General features: G+C 46.4%; 1 protein-coding gene and 1 long non-coding RNA gene across 2 annotated transcripts in view; one reads left to right on the top strand and one right to left on the bottom strand.

Annotated features, from left to right (window-relative positions):
- LOC126532263 (uncharacterized) overlaps positions 1-18,743 on the top strand; it is a 73,737-nt gene extending 54,994 nt beyond the window's left edge. Inside the window, exons 9-11 of the mRNA XM_050179923.3 lie at positions 12,550-12,627; positions 12,774-12,925; positions 13,030-18,743. Coding sequence (XP_050035880.2) covers positions 12,550-12,627; positions 12,774-12,925; positions 13,030-14,266 — 1,467 coding nt within the window. The 3' untranslated portion in view covers positions 14,267-18,743. The remainder of the gene's footprint in view (positions 1-12,549; positions 12,628-12,773; positions 12,926-13,029) is intronic.
- Positions 18,744-19,013: 270 nt separating this feature from the next.
- On the bottom strand, positions 19,014-20,681 carry LOC129385204 (uncharacterized). Its single transcript, XR_008612801.2, has 2 exons — positions 20,488-20,681; positions 19,014-19,402 (listed from the first exon to the last, which is right to left on the bottom strand). It is a non-coding gene; the product is annotated as an uncharacterized lncRNA (long non-coding RNA).
- Between the last annotated feature and the right edge of the window lie 527 nt (positions 20,682-21,208).

Genomic DNA, 21,208 nt, shown 5'->3' with positions numbered 1-21,208 from the left:
ATTAATTTCTTATTAGCTGCCCACATGCTTAATTTCTCTAATATGGCATTACCTTTATGAAAAAGTTCGGCATCTGATGAAGACGAAACAAATATGCTAGTAGCGTCAGTAATTATATAGCGCTAGTAATTATATATTTACCTTCTGAAGATATATGGACTTTGTCATGTATATATAAATTAAAGATCAAATGCCCGAGAATGCTGCCCTGCGGTACTCCAGAGATTATTTGCTTTCTGTTGGATACCCGGCCGTGGCGGCCACATTTCGTTGGGGGCGAAATGCGATAACACCCGTGTACTTAGATTTAGGTGCACGTTAAAGAACCCCAGGTGGTCGAAATTTCTAGAGTCCTCCACTACGGCGTGCCTCATAATCAGAAAGTGGTTTTGGCACGTAAAACCCAATAATTTTTTTTTTCCTGTTGTATACTATTTCATTCATCGACGCAAACTGACGTCTTTCCGAAAGATAACTTTTCAGTAGCATCAGGGGAAACCCACGAATGCCATAGTGACTTAATTTATCCAATAAAATTTTATGATTTATGTAATCAAAGGCTTGTGTAAAATCAGACGACGACGAAGTGTCCTGTGTGGAACGCTGCCTTTTTGTCTCTGAGAATTTGAAGCTACTTTGTGGGAGACGCCACGCCCTTAACTACGGCGATGGACATGGAGTCGCCTGGAGAGGTTCCTGGTCCTTCTACGTCAACAACGGCCGCACCGAGAAAGCGGTCTAGTCGCCCGAGTGACACCGACAGCGAGGACACTGTGATCTACTCAGGGACCAGTGATGAAACCTCGGATGACAGCGACTTCGTGCCTGTAGCGAAGCACATAGCAAAGAGAAGACTAGTCAGGACATCTCCTTCCACAAGTAAGGCAACTGTGATCCCGACGCGAAAGCTATCAGACCTCACCATTTTATTTGTGCCTGTGGCTGCTAGCAACAATCTAAACCGGATCAACCGCCAAGCCACATCTGTATCGCTCGAGGCACTTGTTCCAGGTCAGATCAAAGATGTAAGGATCAATGCCCGTAAGAACATCCTCGCTATAGATGTCACGAACCGCAGCGCGCTAGACATTCTGAGCAACGTTAAGGTGCTGGATAGCATCAATGTACGCTGTTATAAACAAGACCATCATGACTCTACCGCCGGCGTTGTGTATGACGTAGATAATTCCATAAGCGATGCTGACCTGCATATACTCATCAAGCCGGCGACAGAGGGAATTGCCATATTGCAAGCCCGTCGCATGGGAAACTCGCAGTGTGTCAAGTTAACTTTCAAGGGAGACAGCTTGCCGTCACACGTCAAGGTCGGTCACTTCCGCCACATTGTACGGCCTTTTGTGCCAAAGCCGCTTCAGTGCAGGAAGTGTCAAAGGATAGGGCACGTTAGTGCGGTTTGCACAAATGCTGCCGTGTGCTCACGGTGCTCTGGGTCACACTGCTCCGACGCCTGTCGTGCAGAAAACCAAAAGTACGCCAATTGTCAGGGCTCTCACGATGCAACTTCAAAGAATTGCCCACATGTGAAAAATGAGGCGAAAGTCTTGAGGCAAATGGTCAGGGATGATTCCTCGCACAGGGAGGCTGCCGCTAAGGTGCGACGTCGACGTTCACGTCGCCGGAGATCTAGGAAACCCACTGCTATTGCTAAGGATGCACCGCATCCACTGACAGTCCACAAACTTTCGCATACAACTAGCAATAGCAGCAATGAGATTCCTCAGCAGAAAGTCTCCAATATCATTGCCTCAAGCGAGGAGTGGCCGCCATTGCCACGGCTAGATCCACCAGTGGAGCGACAAGATGTAGCACGCTCGCCGAATCATGCTTCACCTTCTGGCAGCAACCAAGACAACGACAAACAAGTTGTCACCATGATAAGGGCCCTTATGAACACGCTACGAGCACTACTGACCGCCATACACACTCCGGCGGCTCGAGGCGCACTTCAAATACTGGATGCCCTGAATCCGGCACTGTCCGGTCTTGAGAAGCACCATGGCTGCTCCTCTACATTCATTCCTTAAAGAGGTCAAGGAAGCGTCTATCTTCCAGTGGAATGTCAGAGGCATTAAATCGCGCATTTCGGACTTTCGTCCGTTTGTTTTTAAGAACAAATTTCCAATAATCGTCATTTGTGAACCAAACGTTGAGAGCGCCATCTGCCTATCAGGATATGAAGCTTTCATGTCTGCCACCTGTAGCGACCGCAGCAAAGTCATCGTTTATATCAGATGCGATTTCACATATGTTTTACACCCAGTGGGACCTGATGACGACAATCAGTACGTGTGTTTGACTATAAAATGCAAGAACGTCGCACTCACGCTCATAGGTGCCTACATTTCACCTTCGAGTCGATTTGACAGTGCAAGACTAGGTCAATTTTAACAGCGACACCTGGACCATGGGTTATTACCGGTGACTTCAATGCGCATCATCCGCTATGGGGAAGCTTAAAGATGGACTGTCGAGGAAGACGTGTACTATCCTTCGCGTCGGACCATGAGCTCTGCTGCCTAAATGATGGCAGTCCCACTTTTCTGTGGGGATTGACATACAGCAGCTGCCTGGACTTGACTTTTGTTTCAAGATGCCTCAGTGCCAGTGTGAAATGGTTCACGGACAACGAAACGCGTGGTAGTGACCACGTTCCAACATATGTTAAGATCGACAGCATACGCAAGTCACACTCTACTACAGTTCTTCATCACATCGACTGGCCTAAATACACGTTGCTCATGGAGAAGAATTGCCAAGGGATCCAGGACTGTCTGCCTGGCAACATCGAGAAGCTAATTAACGCCGCTGCTCAAGAAGCCACAAGATCTCTTAGGCCTATTCCTAAATTTTCTAAATTCGAAGCAGAATTGGAGCGACTTCGAGCAATCCGCCGTCGCGCGGAAAGAAGGTACAGGCGCACCAAGTCCATCTACGACCTAAGGGAGGCGAGACGCATACAGAAGAAGATCCAGCGTCGGATCAACTCCCTGCAGTCTCTAAGATGGAAAACCTTCTGTGATACCCTTGATCCGCATAAACCCCTGTCACATATATGGAGAACAGTGCGTGGTCTTCGAACATCACCGCAACAACGCCACCCCTTCAAATGCCTGGCTCTCTACCAAGGTCGCAGAGAGATCAACGTAGCGGAGGACTTCTGTTTCAAGGTTGCTGGTCTACCGCCATCGTTCGCTACACGTGATCCCCGTGATGTTCCAATCTCGCGGGATTCTCGTATGGACAATCTGTTTTCCATCGAGGAGTTGCAGGCGGCATTGGAAGCGTGCAGACGTTCCTCATCGCCTGGGCCTGACGGGGTGACATACGCAGCTCTTGGAAACCTCGGTCAAACAGCCCGGCATGCACTTCTAGACGTGTACAATAATTCATGGCGTGAAGGAGAAGTTCCTGCTGCATGGAAGTCCAGCCGCCTTGTGCCTTTGCTAAAGCCAGGTAAATCACCCCTAGACGTGGTGTCTTATCGTCCCATTGCTCCGGCCAGTTGTCTAGGAAAGGTGATGGAGAGGATGGTGCTGATGCGTCTAGAGTGGTATCTAGAACACTACAAGTTATATCCTGACGCTATGGCAGGCTTTCGACGCAGACGCTCTTCTATAGACAACGTCATAGATCTTGTCTCGTCTGTTCAGCACGAAAAAAGCCTCAGGAGACTGTCAGCGGCGATGTTCCTGGATGTTAAAGGCGCATATGACAACGTAACCCATCAAGCCATCCTGGACACCTTGAGCGATGTCGGCCTAGGCGGCCTTGTTTTTCGGTGGATATCCAGCATCTTGAAGGACAGGTCATTCTTTGTGCAAACAGAGGACGGTGCGTCATCGCAACGCAACACCTACCGAGGCGTACCACAAGGCGGAGTCTTGAGCCCCACTCTATTTAACCTGGTGCTCACCGACCTGGTTCATACCCTTCCGGAATCCGTCCATGTGTCAATCTATGCAGACGATATATGCATTTGGTCATTAGGAGCGACGCGTCCTCAGGTGCGCGCCAGACTTCAAAAAGCGGCCACACTAACATCAGGTTATCTTCGAGCACAAGGTCTGGAGCTGTCCTGCGAGAAGTGCTCTATAGTCGCTTTCACGCGTAAAGCAATGAAACCGTACGTTATCAGAATTAATGGACAGCCAATTGCCTACGAGAAGACGCACCACTTTCTAGGAGTGATAATAGATCGAGACCTTTCCTGGAGTCTTCATATCTCCTACCTAAAAAGGAAATTAGCCATGATAACCCACGTGCTCAGATTTCTTGCGGGAAAGTCATGGGGTGCGTCTGTGAGTGCGATGCTCCAACTCTATAACGCACTGTTCCTCGGTCTCCTGCGCTATAGCTTACCTGTACTGGGTGGGACCGGCAAGACCAACCTCCGTGCCCTCCAATCTGTACAAGCTCAAGCTCTGCGAGTTTGCCTAGCTCTTCCCAGATGTGCGTCCACGGCAGCAACAATAGCCATCGCGCATGACCACCCCATCAACACGTATCTTCTAGTCGACACTTTAAGGATGCATATCAGGCACTTCGCCCGATTTCCATCGCATCATCTCGCCTCCCCTCCTGCCGCTCGACCTCGTTCAGCGTTTAGCAAGATTATTGCCGCCAACCATGGAACTTTACCGTCCAACTTCACGCCTGCAGCACGACCATCTCAACTGCTGTGGTGCCTCCATCCACTCCAGGTTCTTCTTGTTATTCCCGGTATCAAAAAGAAAATGGAGATGTCAACTTTCGCCCTCAAACAAACCGTGCTTTCAGTGCTACATGAAAAGCACAGAGGACGCATCCACGTTTACACGAACGGTTCTGTCTCCTCTAATAGTTCAGCTGGAGCAGTGGTGATTTCCGCAGAGTGTGTCACCCTCAAGTTCAAGACATCTCACATTACATCATCGACGGCTGCAGAACTCGCAGCTATCCATGCTGCTCTGGAGTTTATTGTTCACAAATCATCACATTCATGGTCCATCTTATGTGACTCGAAGGCAGCTCTTCAATGTCTGATGTCCCCTTTCAACCATGGACCAAATGAGCAACTAGTCGCAGACATCCGACTACTCCACCATCACGCAATCAACAAGGGACACAACATCATCTACCAGTGGATACCGGGTCACTGCGGAATTTCAGGAAATGACAGTGCGGATGACGCTGCCCGGTCGGCTCATGATGGTGCCCAGATTATGCCCATACCGCTGTCAAGAACAGATGCAGCCACAAGCAGCTTACACAGAATCTGTGGAACACCGGTGAATTCACGAACGCACGTCTCCACAGATTGGATCCACGTCTGCAACTCCGCCTACCACCAGGGTTGCCACGAGCGGAAGCAACACTTCTGTGCCGCCTGTGGCTCAGCGTGGCATTCACGAACTCCTATTCATTCCGCATTGGAATGGCCGACAGCCCTACTTGTGACACCTGCGGCTGCGAAGAGACGATTGAACACCTCCTTTGCGACTGTCCCCGTTACAAAGTGCGAAGAAAAGTGCTCGTGACCGCTCTCACAAAACTGGACAATCGCCCCTTTACAGAGGAAAAAGCTCTAGGACATTGGTCCAGACGGGCTTCAGAACTCAAGGCCTTAAGGGCTTTGTTGAAGTTTTTAAGGACATGCGAATTGTGCGACCGCCTTTGAACGTTGTAGCGCGTAGTTTCGCGTTACTGTGTGAATTTTCTTTTTTTCCATTTTTTTTCCTCTTCTTTTTCTTTCTCCTTTTATTCCCTTTACCCCTTTCCCCAGCACAGGGTAGCCAGCCGGTACTTACACTGGCTGACCTCCCTGTCTTTCCTCTCCTTTGTCTCCTCCTTGTGTAAAATCCACAAGAACACCAAGAACAAATTGTTTTTGTTCAAATTTCTCCAATATATATTCTTTCTGGTCGAGAAGAGCTAGTTCTGTTGATCGATTTTTTATAAACCCATACTGGCATTTCGTTATCACGTGCTTGTTACAGAAAGGATATAGTCGATTATCGATTATTCTTTCGGAAACCTTCAGAAAATACAGGCCGTATCGAAACTGGTCCATAATTCGAGACGTCTTTTCTGTCTCCTTTCTTATATAAAGCCACTACACGAGCCACTTGCATTTTGGATGGAAAAACACCCGTTGAAATACATAAGTTATATATAGATATCAGTGGCGTAGCCAGAAATTTCGTTCGGGGGGGGCTCACGTTGCAGGTGGGCCTCCTCCTTAAGAGGAAACATTAGGTCGGATGCTCCTATCCAAATACATGTAGCAGGAGAATTCGTTTTTCTCGGCAACCACTGCACCAAATTTGATGAGGTTTGTTGCATTTAAAAAAAAAACCCTAAATTGTAGTGACTGTGTTTTGAATTTCCTATTTAGGTCGTCAATATTTTATTGAAAAGTGGCAAAATTCGAAAATTTTCAGAAAACGAAGCAAATAAGTTTACAACTCTGTTAATCAGCAATGAAAATTGATATCACAATGCTGTGAATTGCACATAATAGTACATCTACAGCGGACAAAATTGATACGTTACACATGAGACTCAAAAAATTAAGTGTTATGGAAATACGGCTTTTGCAGAATCCTTGTACATAACATAACCTATTCACGTAAGATACAAAGTGACATATAGAATTTGTCCTCTTTGAATGGTGTAATGGATGCCGTTTACAGAACCGCGATGTCTGTTCTTGATGCAGAGCTATTAATTTGTAAACTTCGTGCTCCTATTTTTTTTTTTGAACTTTGGAATATTTAAAAATATTTTAAACAGAGTTCAGGCCCTAAATCGAAATTCCGCTTCCAACAGACACCAGAATTTAACTTACTCTCCCAAATGCAAAAAATTTTATTAAAAGCTATTCAGGAGTTATCTCAGAAAATCGTTTCTGCGTTTTACATGTATCCGTATAGCCCGCGTCGGAGTTGGGCCTGACCTAAAGCTTCCTCTTAAACAATTTGCCTAGGGATCAAATACAGGAATAATAACTGCATTGCCATTGCCAAAGATACTGCAAACGAATTGTTGAACGCTAAGCACTGTCAATACAAGTAAACTATGTATTTTTTTATAAAAAGATAAGCTCGTATGTGCCAAACATTGTGCCCAACATAACTGATGTCAATGCTTCCATGTATTTTGTCTATTTAATAAGTAAAGAATATATAACACGAACTTTAGAACTACATCAGTTCGAAGCCAGCAAAGCAGTGCATGCCGCTGATATGAAAAATGTAAAGGCGACAGGTCTGAGCTGTGTGGCGGATGTTGCAGCGTTTCCCGCTTGAACTTTGCCAGTTTTGTATTAACCACATCAGCGACGTGGGAACGGGCATTGTCGTGGAACAAGATGACCCCATTCGTCAATTTTTCACGTAGTTTGTTCTTGATTGCGACACGCAGCCGATCCGGCGTTTCACAATATCGGAATCAATTGATAGTCTCTCAAGATTTAGCAAATTCTATCAGTAATGGCCCCTGACGATCGAAAAATAAGTCAACAGCACCTTTCTGGTGGAAATGACTGCCTTTGCTTTCTTTGGGGGAGGTGAATTTGAATGTTTCCATTGTAAGCTTTGCCGTCGTGTTTCAGGCTCGTAGCAGTGACATGATGGGTCGTCTCCGATCACAATTGCAGACAAGAAATCGTCACCTTTATTGTGATACCGGATCAGATGAGTAAAGGCAACGCCGATCTTCTCCTTATTCTGGCGGTGGTTCAAAATCTTGCGCCTCCATTGCGCACACAAGAGCCGATAACCGAGATGTTCATGAATTATGGCGTGAACCAAACCGTGACTGATGTTCACACACTCTGCCAGTTTATCGATGCTTATCCTCCATTCTTGTCTCATCAGCTCATCAACCTTTGCAATATTGTTAGGGGTGCACGATGGCTTTGGTCCGGTCTGGGATCGCTTTTGCAACTTTCACGTCTTCTTTGAACCGTTTGTTCCAACGCTTCACAGTGGCCAATGAAATGCAATGTTCCATGTACACGGCAGCCATACGGCGACTAATTTCTTTTTGGTAAACACCTTCAGCTGTCAAAAACCTGACGGCACCACGCTGCTCAACTTCTGGAGAGTCCATTACGGCACGCAACCACGTTCAACCTAGTGTATGAGAGCACTAAAGAACATTTATCCTCACACCTGCGGGTCACTGTTGTTAATGAGAGATGCCTGTGTGCTACGCCCAGGCCTTGCAGATAATGAACAGAACCATAATTGCGCGGGGTGGGTAGGCTCACTTTAATTTGACTCTCCTTCGTACATTAGAATTGCAAATATACAATGGAATATACAAATGCGAAGATACAGCTTGATAAAGGGCAAAAAAGTGCCACTAGAAATGAAGTTCACTGCACGTATACACAAAATCTCGCAACACGACACTTAAACATACGTATAAGTAAGTCTCCAATAAATCTACGTATCTAAGAAAAAGTAACGGTATATAATGCGTCAAACAAGGCAAATAAACATGTTGCGCAATCACAGATTCACAGAATCCTAGATCCTGCCCCCATTCCATCCACTCCCCCCGATGTATCGCGCGCGACGGAAGGCGGCGTGCTTGCTCCTCACTTTTCTCCCTTGCGCACACAAGACTGAGCCACTATCGTCGGCCCCCCCCCCCCCCCAGCCCCCACACGCTTTCACTCGCACATACAGCATGCGGCGCGGGGTCACGATGTTATCGCACTTGGACTTTATGCGGAATATGAGGGCGACGGCAGGAATGCGTATAGAGCGTCCATATAATTGCTGTCGCAATAATATAATAAGAGTATCCGGCAGCTGAAGCGTCCCATGGCCCACTACTTTCCACAAAAGAAGTAACAAACTACCACTTTCACCATGCGACAATTCGCTTCACTACCACAACGCTTCTTTTTTTCTTTTGTGGAGCGGGGGCACCGCAATGAACAAAAAAAAAACGCAAGGTATGTTGGTCACAATCGAATGCCTACTTTGGGCAACTAATATGGCTATTAAAGGAATATTGAAGAAAACACGAGACGCTTGGTCCTCCAAGAACCATGCGCATACTGCTCGGTATCCTATACCGGCGAGACAAGACTTCCTGGAGAGGTTGCGCTCAAGCGAACGCGCTGCAATCCGTCGAGTCCCCACAGTGATGGTGGCTAGCGACCATTGTTTCTTTTATGCGAAGCATATTAACGTAGGTTTCGGGCCTTCGCGCGACTCCCGGCGGTGGCCACCATTGACCTTCAAGTGACCTTCAAGTAGGTCACGTGACATGACGTCACATGATGACGTCACACTGGCTGCAGATGGGGCCTCATATCGCGCCGTCGGTCGCCTCCCGGCGGTGGCCACCATTGACCCTGAAGTGAGATCACTTGATGTGACGTCACGTGATGACGTCACACCGGCTGCAGATGGGGCCTCATATCGCGCCGTCGGACGTCACCCGGCGGAGGCGCCACCATCGCTGCATCACGTGATATGTGACGTCACGCCAGGGATGAAGCGGCGCGCGCCCGCCGTCGCGTCAGTCTCTGTGCCGGCAACCGTGCCAGCGTCTTTGCGCCGGGCGTGTATGCGGTCAAGATGCCTCCAAACGCTAAGGATACGCTAAGGTTAAGCCCAGTGGATGCGAAGCATCCACTGGGCTTAACCTTGATAAGCCTCCAATTTTTTTTTCTCGTCGGCTAGCTAGATAGCGTCCAAAGCTCTGCCGGGCGAAAATGCACTCGGCCAGAGAAAACCGAACGCCCACCGAAGTGCGCCGCGCGGTGGTCGGGTCAACGCGAGAAAAACGCATGCGCTCTGGCTGACTCTGGCAGCGCGCGGGTAGGGGAGCGAGAACAAAAAAATTCAAGAGGCTGAATGTGTCCTCGTGATTAAAAGTCAAAGTAGAAAAAATAAATAAGAACGTAGTTGCCTTGGCTGGCTTTAGTGTCATCACTGGATGCTTTGGCGCAGATGAAAAAAAAATGTTGATATTTTTTTTATGTGACATGACGGCACGAATGAACCACCAGAACGCTTCGTCTCATCCGGCCTCGCTCCGGGCTCTGTCAACTTGTCTGATAGCATGTTGATTTGGCTTGTCTCGTTGCATGGCCCGATGTGCGACTTTGGAAAAGTCAATGCACCTTTGGCGTCAAATATTTATGGGAGCATTAAACTTACATAGTTCCGCGATTGAAAATCTAAAGCACACGTTTAGAAATGTCAATGCACCTTTCACATCAAAAGTTTATGAGAACTTTATACACATAAAGTTTCGGAATTGATATCCACGCGCTCCGTAAATTCCGTGACAGAGTGTAGATTCCGCGGCCTCCGCGAGATGCCGCGGCGAGCCCGTTCGCCATGAAAACATCCTTGAAAATTTGTGCTCGGATGGGGCTGCTTGCGTTATGTGACTCCCGGTGCATGGATGTTGCCGCGAAATTCAGCCCAAGTTCGTAATTTTCCCGGTGAAATGGCTTTTCGAGCGTGAAAAAGACTCTCTAGACAAAATCTAGAATGATTTCCGGCACCGGGGGTTACTTTTGTCGGCGATGCATGGACAGCACGAAAAAATTTCGGGGGGGGGGCTGAAGCCCCATAAGCCCCCCCCCCCCCCCTGGCTACGCCCCTGATATATATATATGTATGTCAGCACAGGAGCAATTTTATTTATTATGTATTTGACTGGCCTTACTTGCAGCCCATCAGCATCGTAACTACGGCTGTTCTTGAAGCCCAAGAAAACGGCGCAAACTACTGTTGCTTCTAAACAGAATGTAGTTACATTATGAGTACCAAGAGCTGTGTAGGATGCACGTGGCCCAGTGTCAAAATCTTGCCGCACGATAAAACTACTATCCTTACTTTTCGCATAGCTGTCTACTAATTTGCTATCGCAATCGATGCTTCGCCTTTTGTGCAAAACTGCGACTTTCTTTTTTTTTTTTCATTTATCGCAACTTTAGTGCATTGGGAGTAAATCTTGTTTTTTTTTCAAATGAGAGAAAGTTGTATTTCTGTGAGAAAGAATGAGGTGCGCAGTACTGTAAAGGTCTTTTCTTTCTTTAGGTCATGGCAAACGGTGCGCGTTACAGTGGGAGCGGGCTCTCTTCTTCTTCTTCTTCTTCTTTTTTTGTCACAAAAAAATGGGTGCGCGTTACAATCAAGGGTGCCTTAGAATCGAGTACTAAATACGGTAATCTGGCCCCAAAATGCACGAATTGCATTCAGCACCTAACTAATTTCATTATAATGGGTTTCCAGTATGTGGGACTTGCACATGGATTATTGTTACCTTGCCAACGTTGCGTCGTGACTGTCAAAATGCACCGGGCACTGCCGCCGCACCTGAGTACCGTGTGAGCGGTGTCTGTTGCCACCTGTAAGAGGTGCTGCTCCTCATGCCCGCTGGAAAGTGCTCTCCGTGTGGTGTCGAGATGAGTTCAAGTAAACAGTTGAAACGGTGTCAGCGCCCACGTTCGTGTCATGGAGGACTAGTGACAAACATTTGTTTTAAAAAAACTTGCTTATTATAGTCTTGGATGTGCAAGAAAACACCTCATTTCCTATGCAAAACAGTGTTCAGAAAGTAACAAATAAGCATGCTGTAGGCACTCTGGACAGAGTTGACAATACTTTGCCAAGGAAGAAATTCCCTGAAAGAGAAAAAGAAAACGCACAATGGCTAATTTTACTCTACTCAGGATACGACTCATTCTTTGCTGAAGCTGTGCAGCATGCTGACATTTGGCCACTGCTTGGCAAATAACAATGGATGCCCCTCAAATGCTGCACAAGAAAAGCTCAAATCACGCAGTGCCACTTTCTAACTGCAGTTCACGAGAGCACTGCAGCAGTTGTGTTGACAAACCCTCTCAGAAGCCAAATTGATCAGGAGACACTAGTTTGAATTTGGATGAGTCATTAGTCAAGCATTTGTATATTACGTTTTCAATTACTTTGCTAAAGAAAGGCAAAATGCAATTTTGACGATAATTAGTGATGCTTTCATGATCGCCTTTCCTAAAGCTTAGGATTACTTTACCTGATTTGAGGCAATTGAGAAACGCACCACCATTAAATAATTTGTTTGCTATATCTGCTAGTACTAACGAAATCTTTTTCTTTTTACTCTGGCCTAATGTTCAAAGGGTAGATGAGAGCAAGGCCAGGACCAGTTGTTATAAAAGATGCGATGATATTACAAACTTCTGGCGTTATATAGAGGTAAAATGAATGGGGACTGCATGGAAATCTAGGTAAAGGTAAATCGCATTGTAAATCATCACAGTACTGAAATGGTTACTGAAAATAATGGCTAAATCTTTACGGTCATTAAAACTAAGTAATCAGGACAAGGTGAGTGTTCAGGCACACCTGAATTCACTTTTGTTGAGAACCTTTATCTGAACTCTGCCTTGTATTATGAAACCTAATCTGAGTCATCCGATTCACATACTTCCATTAACTTTATTTTGCTTTTGATCTTATTATTATAGTTATTATTATTGTTAACTTATATTGTATTTCTGTGCCATTCAAGGAGGACCTGCGTCGATGCCAAGAAACCTTGAGAAAAGAGCAAGAAGCCAGGCAAATGGTGGAAAGAAAACTACTTGAGGTCAGTTTTTTGTTCTTACCCATAATTTGACTGAGTCAAGTCCTGCCTTATGACAAGGCCCATAGTTAACTCATTATCATGCACAATTTTAACATGCATATAGTAGCGTATACAAACTTAGCTATCTCTCTCTCTCTCTTTTGCAGCTCTTTGAGGAAAATCGACAACTACGTTCTCAGCAGTGCAAGGGTTGTCGGCAGCTTGGATATTCATTAGTTTCAGATGCACTGCTGAAGGACATAGAAAGGGCTTTCATCAAGTTCCAAGTCTTCCTGGCTGCTAGCGCTGGCACAAATAGGTGAGTTCATCTGCTAATTGTTGTGTGCAATTACTATTCTGCTGCCTTGATGCATAATGAAGCAAAAAGAGGCACACATTTATTCTCTTTCGTTTTCTTCCCAGGGATCCCATTGAGAAAGTGCCACAGGCTTCCAGGCGGTCTGAGGATGTGCATAGTATGACATGTCCTGGACAACTGCCCATGGTCACACCAAGATATTCCGGTAGTGTTCGCTCGGGTTCAGGTGATGACCTGTACTCCACAAGAGATCACACTGGTGACCCAAGCACACACAGCTGCCCTATCTTGACTCGCGGACCTGGGTCCACGAGCAAGACCGTGGCATCAAAACCACCTGTGCCTCCCCAGGCAAAGCCTTTTCAAGTGTTTGTCCAAAGCAAAGCCAAACAGATCATTTCAGAGAAGAGAAATCAAGGTAACAGCAGCACAGCCGACGCCACTTCTTTAGTCACTCGACACAAAGAAGGCCCCAAAAAGAATGCCACTTCATTCAAGGCAGCTCCAGAGGAGTCCCTACAGGGCAGTCGGCCAAGAAGAACGCTCAGCGACACTTTAGCTGCTCCACTAGAGTCATCAAAGCGGCTCTCAGAGCTGCTTGGCATAGATCAAGTTCCTTCCAAGCTCATGTCTAGTACACTGGGATCACCCGAGTTCTTTCCACTGGAAACATTGGACAGTGAGGCTGGCTCATTGGGATACAGGTATGACTTCAATAGTATCACTTCAATGGCGTCGGCTCTGTCAGAAGCTGAAGAAAAAAATTCTTCAACAAAGCATCTTGTAACCTCTAGCTTGGCTTCAAAGCCCAGAACATCACAGAAGCCACACAACAAAAATACAGCTTCCAAGAGCTCACTGTCTTCACATGACAGCACTTTGGTCTCCTCAATTCAGGAGGAGATGGCATCTACCGGCTCCGCGTCATCCACCAGTAAACACCCACCTGAAGCACCAGCTACTGTTGGATATCTGAGCAACAGTGCAGCAAAACGGTTTACTTCAGAACAACAGAGTTATCAGAGCCAGGCTTCTCTGTCTGACGCAATGTCACTTCCACAAATGCCAAGCAAGTCTCTTAACATGGATACAGCTGAAATTACTGTGAGCAGCATCCATAGCACCACGAAGCACAAGAAAGCAGCAAAGAGCTCATTTCGAGACTCACACCGCCACAGCACCCCAACCCTTAGCAATAGTGCTTCTCAGGGCATCTTTGAAGTGATCTCAACTCCGTCCAATGTTAGTTTGTCCCTAAACCAATCGGAGGTGTCAACACCTTCCACTCCAGACACTACAACACCACCACAGCTGGCGGGAAGTGATTTTGATGGGTTCTAGCACTCTCTTGACTAACTGACACCAGAGCATTGAGCTCAACAATATTGCACCCAAGGCCTGGTTGTTTTCATAGAGTGCCATGAAAACATGTGGGCAAGAAGAAGGTATTCAAAGATATTGCTTCACTGCGAATCTTCCTTGTCTGCATAGTTTCATGCTAATGTTTGAAGCACTATATCCTATAGAATTGTGTTGTTCTGTGGGCTTTATGAAAGGAGCAAGTCCATTGGAAATGAAACAGTTGCTCAATAATCATCGAAAACCAAAAGTTTTCTCTAATACGTATATCTGCTAGAACCACAGCTGTTTTCACAGTGATCACACCCACAGACCCTCACCCCCGTTTGCAAACAGCCTGACGTCACTGCATGCGCCCGTCCCATGTGCCGCACCTCCGAGGTGGGCATTGGTTGGCAAAGGCCGTACAGCCGACCGGTTCTCTGCATAGGAGCACTGCTTCTGTCTAAGCTGCTGCAATCACAATTTTCGCATGTTGCTATGTTCTGAAGGGACAGCATCTACGAACTGTTCTTAAAAAGTAACCGTCCCCATTTGACTGGCATATTAAGATAGCATTGTTGCCAAGTGCACGGTGTCCTTGAATCAGCATATGGTGATTTCTTAAGAAATCACCCAATGCTCTTTTGCAGATCAAAGAGCCAGAAAAATTACATTATGCTTCGAAAGCAAATATGTTACAACAGAAGATTAACCTTTTCTCGGTGCCAACATGACGCTTCGCTTAAATGACTGATTTTTGGCAAACATTTTGCATTGTATTGACATGAATGCTTTTAATTTGTGTCCATTTACACTGTAATCTTAAATGATATACAAGAATAACTTCGTCTACGACTATCAGCCATACGCAGTGGTGGTGCTTAAGTTCCAATGGGGGCGGAATTAAAGAACAGTCCTTACCATGGTTTGGGTGCACGGTGAAAAACCCCAGGTGGTCAAAACAAATCCGAAGCTCTCCTTTACAGCGCCCTTCATAAACCACTCTGCTTATTAGTGATGTTAAACACCATACCTTAATTAATTTAACCTATTACTCATCACAATGCAAATGCACGAAGCATATTATAAGTAATGCATAATTAGTTGCGCATTAACTTTGCTGCGCATGTGGCCTTTCTTTGCTGCTTATAACTTTAAAAGACTCAGTTTTGTGTAGAACTTGTTGCTGGGCGAGTTGGTTGGGATCTAATGAATACATTGTTCCGCCAAAAAAGGAAAAAAATGAGGACTTCGGAGGGAGCGTACGAAACAATCAGCACTCAATCAGCGCTCAATCTTTTGTTTCGTACTCTCCCTCCCAAGTCCTTATTTGTTCCTTTTTTGGCGCAACAATGTATTCATTATAACCCAGTTTTGTGTTCTTATATGCACAATCACAGCTTAAGTTTTGTGGTGGAAAGGCAAGTATAAAAACAAGAAATAAAACAAAAAAGTTCACTGTTTTAGTTGAGACCCGTGAGATCTGCATAATGGTTTTAGTGGGTTGCGTTTTGTGCAATCCTCGTGGCGAAGAGTGCACACGCAGGTTGGGCGACGGTAAAAACATGCTGCTAGCGCATGCACATTCCTTGTGGCGAGGCGTACGCTGTTCCCGGAATGGTCAAAACACATGGTAGGAGCTCATTTACAGTTGTACCTTTAAGCCGATAGATTATGCTCTAGCAATTTTTTTTCTTCACACAGCGCTAACGGCGCTGAGATATTCGCACTCACTGATCATCGCATCTCATTCATTTCTACCTGTACAAAAATGATGGGCCCAGAAATTCTGTCGACGCCTGGTCACTGCGACAAGATGCATTGCTGATCGTGCATTACACCACAAACGTACGCACAACCACGCGACAATGTGTTCCGTTTCCCTACAGAAAGATGAGCCGGAACCATCACTATTTCTTGCTGCGCATTCCATCACGCAACAACATACATAGTGCATTTCTGAAGAACAGATGATGTCACTGTCCATCACACAGACCACCAAAAACCACCGCATTGTTCACACTTTTGCAAGTAAAAAAACCAGCATTGCCAGTTTTTTATCACGCAGTTTACCACCCACCAGTGTTCTCCATCACACACTACTGCTAATCTGACTGACGAGATTGTTGCGGATGCTCACGAAAAAAAAAATGTGTCCACTTGGTGCACACCAAGCACTACGCGACTGCACCCTGCCACGCAGAGGCGACGTTTTACCGACCAGACCCACTCTACAGGCGCCGGTGATGTTGCCTTCATTGTGTCATGTACCGAGGGAGAGGTCTATTAGAGACTGCTCATTGCCTAATTGAAGGAGGGAATAGGTTTGGGCATGTTGGTAATTCATCGTTATACAACATACATAGTGCAGCAAGAACAAAAAACAGGTTGAGACAGGACAGGTGCTGACCTTCAACTAAGGTTGTATTGTGGATCTTTAGCATACATATGTACGCATATCTGAATCTGCAAATGGAAAGAACTGACATAGAGGAAGAACGTAAACTGCCACACACCATCTTGACTTCTTGGTGTAGACTGCACGTGGCAGTTTACCTTCTTCCTCTCTGTCAGTTCGTTCCATTTGCAGATTCAGATGTCTGTACATATTGACTCTTTTCACGGAGCACTTTGTTCTAGAGAAAAGAGATGGCACTTTCGGCAGCGCGCACACAAATTCAAAACCATTACCGCATCTACGTTGCTTCTGTGCGATCAGCTGTCCAAGATGCAACCGAGTTTTCATTAACGCACTGTGCTTCAATCGTGCTGCAAATTTTGGAGCGGTGGATTGAAGGCGTGTGCAGTAGTTGGCTGCGAAAATAGTGACTGGCATATTAAGGAATGGAATGAATCTGTGTGACCAATCTCACGGACTGCTGCTACACAAGGACAGCCTGTGTTGCCAGCTCTTCGCAATGCCACAACTTTCCCCAGAATAAAAGCCTTCACTCATCTGCCAGCATTGTATCGCTAACCTCCAAAGAAAGGACTTCCTGGAACGTCAGCAAGAGTGAGCACCGCTCGTTAAACAATAACAAAGGGAGTAAGTAGTGCCACTTCCTGTCATAGTAAGTTTCGCGCACGTTATATACACACATCTACCCAAACTGGCATGCAAACTTACTCACGTCCACTCTGTCACCAACGTATCAATAGGTGAATGGGCACACATTTGAATATATGCACACTTTATATGCGCAATAAATGGCTGACTACACTGACAGCACACGAATGGTTGAAGCTGAATGTTTCATGACGGTCCACAAGAGTAAGTGAGTTACCAGAGATGATACATCTTTGCTACAAGGTATTACAATGCACAGACAAGCTACGTTTCACGCCTTGGGCCCTATAAGAACAAATCTATCAGAACTGAGCACACCCGCGAGCGATTAGACAGAAAATAATCAGATGGTGAACACACTGAGAAATTTTACTGAGCCAGAAATGTGACAAGCCGCTGCTCCAAAGTATTTGCCAGATAAGAACATAAAGCAAAACTTGCTGATCCTGATTCGTAAGCGAAAAGTTTGAATAGCTTGGAACACACATTTAGCCCCGCTTTTACAAGCACCAACTACACTGCTCGTGCCATTTGGACATAGCTTAATCAGCTCCGAAAGTGCTTTTACATGTACTCTGAAACTGACCAAAGCTTCGTGTCGTCCACCCAGTCATCGTCTGTGATATCTCCTGAAACAGAGGTTTGCTAAGCCGCACCGGCGTCGTACACATCCATTGTAAACTTGGAGACACGCGAGGCAACCAGTGGGCACGTCACCATGTGATCAAACATGGCAGCGCCCATAGGATCGACACGAAAAGGGTCAGTGTTCTCAGGATCCAAACTAAAGCCTTAGTTGAAAGTCGGTCACTGTCAGTGCTTGTCCTGTTTCAACCTGTCCTTCGTTCTTGCTGTGCTATGTATTCTGTATAAACCTAATTTAAGTTTGTACACATGCCTCTCTTACTGGCGTTTCCTAACTATGTTCACATTGAATATATCTGTAATAGTGAACTTTCACATTTGTGTCAACCTTGAACAAATGCCTTTGAAAAATAGCTCATATGCCACAAGAGTAGGTCTAGCCCACCGGCCCGGTCACGGGCACGCCAGACAGCCAAGCGGGACTAGCCACGTGCGCAACGAGTTCGCGTCCTCGCCGGACCTGCAATAAAGTTTCTCCGTTCACTCACTCATGCCCCATGAGTATGCCTGCAAACTATGTACAATAACTTCTTATCACCATTCTGCACTTCAAGTATTTATTTTTATGCATATATTTGCTTCAATTCTATATATTTTTTAAGTGTTGCCTCCAAAGGTTTTGTTCTCACCAATAGTATGTTTATTATTTCGTGGTTCAACTGCATTCTTGTTAGACACTAGGATTTCAGTTTTTGGACACTTGGGAAGTGATTAAGTTGTCTACAAGCCTGCCTGAATAAATACGAGTGTGTAGCATGTCGCTGACGCAGGCCTTCTTTGTTTTTTCCCCTCTTCCCAGACTTTTGCCAATCCAGACACCCATCGATCATGCGCATTCTTCTGGTGCCATTTTTGCTTGTGCTGGACCAGCTTGGCACCAGTGCCTTGCTGCAACCTCCTCCAGATGATCTCACTTGCGCAAACGGGGCATGCTGCAGCTCGATAGGTGCATTTCTATACACACAAGCAGTCTTCTCATACCACTATAGGGAATCGACCAAGGATTATGTGGATAAACCAAAATGACCATAGAAATTACATTTCACTTTTAAAATTTATTCATCAACAATGTCAGTTTTACATAAAGTTGCATACAATGTTGATAAACAGTGTCAATTAATTAACACTGTGTATCAGTTAACATAGTGTGTAATTTATACAAGTGTTAATAACTTGCAAACTTCTAGCACTACTGTATTAAACACTGTGAGAAAAGTGGAATTCTCTGTTACAGCTACTACAAGAAAATGAATCGGGCAGCATGTATTGAAAAGTAAAGTACAAAAAACAAGTAAATATGGCGGGGTAAACAGTTGCATTTGTCAAAGAAATCCTGGGATGTGGCGCAAGCATCCCGGTGACTGAGCCCAGGAGTCGAGTCTCCAAAAGAAAAGGTCGCACGAATGTTCAGGTTGAAGCCAGATCTGCGGAAAAATTAGTGATATAATGACAGCATGAGAAAGGGAAGTGATCTCTCATCTCAACCGCCACTCTCCGCCCCTGAAATATTTCTTTTCGTATGTGGTCTACCTAGCTCCCCTCCCTTGTTCATCCCCCCCCTCTCAATCCCCGGTCACGTGGGTGACCTCCCTCATCCCTCCCGCCCCCGGAAAAAAACATTGCTGGCTACGCCACTGGACAAAGAAGGCAGCTTCACAGAGAGCTAATTGGCTTGAGAAGGCCATGGCTGCATAACGTAATGCGTGCGTAATGCACCCTCCTAGTTTATTGTCATTCTTCCACTAGCTCCGCTCGAATCATGTTTGCGCCGTTGCTTGGCTTTTGCAGTGGTTCCATATATTTTGGTCCCGAACCTTGAGATATACACGAGCCCCTACCGCGCGCGCGCGCGCGTGCGCGTGTGCGTGTGTGTGTGTGTGTGTGTGTGTGTGTGTTGTACTGTAAAATAAGGAGCAGTGGGGCTGTGGCTAGGAGAGAGGCAACGACGACGAGAAAGAACAACCTTGTTTCGGTGCTCGATCGGCTACACTACCTCTCGCTGCTCCGACGTTCTAGTCGCGAAGGCTTACTGCTCAAAGTGCTTCGCGACAATATATATATATATATATATATATATATATATACACACACACACAGGGTGTCTACCAACCGGGAATTCTCGGGCATTTTGAATAATGTGGAAATACTCGGGGAAATCTCGGCGAATTTGTGCTATCAGGAAAAATGAGCAGTAATTTTCTTGAAAGAGAACGAAAGTCGCGGTAATGTTGGCTCGAGTAACAGAGAGGAATCGTAACGAAACCTCTTAGATGCCGTGTAATCCGCTGGAGGAGATGCCTGTGTGCCATCAACGACAGACTTTCCTGACGCCTGATAATTCGGACGGCTTCGTGGCGCCACCACGTCCCCCATAGAGTCAATGTATAACAACGTCTGAAATTTCGGACGCGAGAACCCTTCGCCGTCCGAGTTTTCGGACTTTTTGCCGTGACCGCCCGTCCGAAACAGCATTAATCAAAGCCACCACCATCGCTGCCATTTTGATTACCTTGCGGCCTCGAACCGGCGCACTCGCACGCGGATCTGCAGCACCGCAGCAACGCCAGGCCTATCTGTTTGGACGTTCGCTATTAGGCTTCTTGCCGTTCTGTGCCATGTCTTTCATTGAAAGAATTCGCCGTTGTCAGCAACGGCACCCACTCCGCCTTCGTGGTCCTCGGGATTTGTTTCGAAGCTCGGAAAGCACGGCGCGTTGCTCAATGACGGTTCCCGAAAGCCAGCTTCGCCTCAATACACCAGTGTTACGTACGCGAAAGTACGTAACACGTGTTGCTCACGCGTGTTTCTCCGTAGGTTTCGTACCGTGGCAAAGGCGCTGTGCGGGCAGGTTCGCGTTGGTCTCCGTGTTTTGTTGCGCTGCGTTAGCTGGACCGTGCTCTCCCGGATTTTGCTGTGGCCAGGTGGGACACGAGGAACTAAAGTTCGTGGAAAGAAAGCGCGTGCAACGTTGTACGGAATGTACCGCGCCACGGCAATGGCAACGGATGAAGGAATATCCGCGGGAAATATTGCCCTCTTTGGCGGAATCATGCTAACGCGCTAACGATTGTTTAGTATTGCTGCGGAGCGCGCGCGTCCGAGCACCACGGTTGCGCGCAGCGCGGCGTGGTTTCGCGAGAAATGTTGGAGGAGAGCTGGCCCGAGAGGCAGAGCAACGCCATGCAACGCCATGAGCAACGCCAACTTCCGGCTTCACTTTAGCTTCACAA

Source organism: Dermacentor andersoni, chromosome 5, assembly GCF_023375885.2.
Source record: "Dermacentor andersoni chromosome 5, qqDerAnde1_hic_scaffold, whole genome shotgun sequence".
NCBI lineage: Eukaryota > Metazoa > Arthropoda > Arachnida > Ixodida > Ixodidae > Dermacentor > Dermacentor andersoni.
Note: the sequence above shows the minus strand (reverse complement) of the source record. Positions and strands in the feature narration are given on the sequence as shown.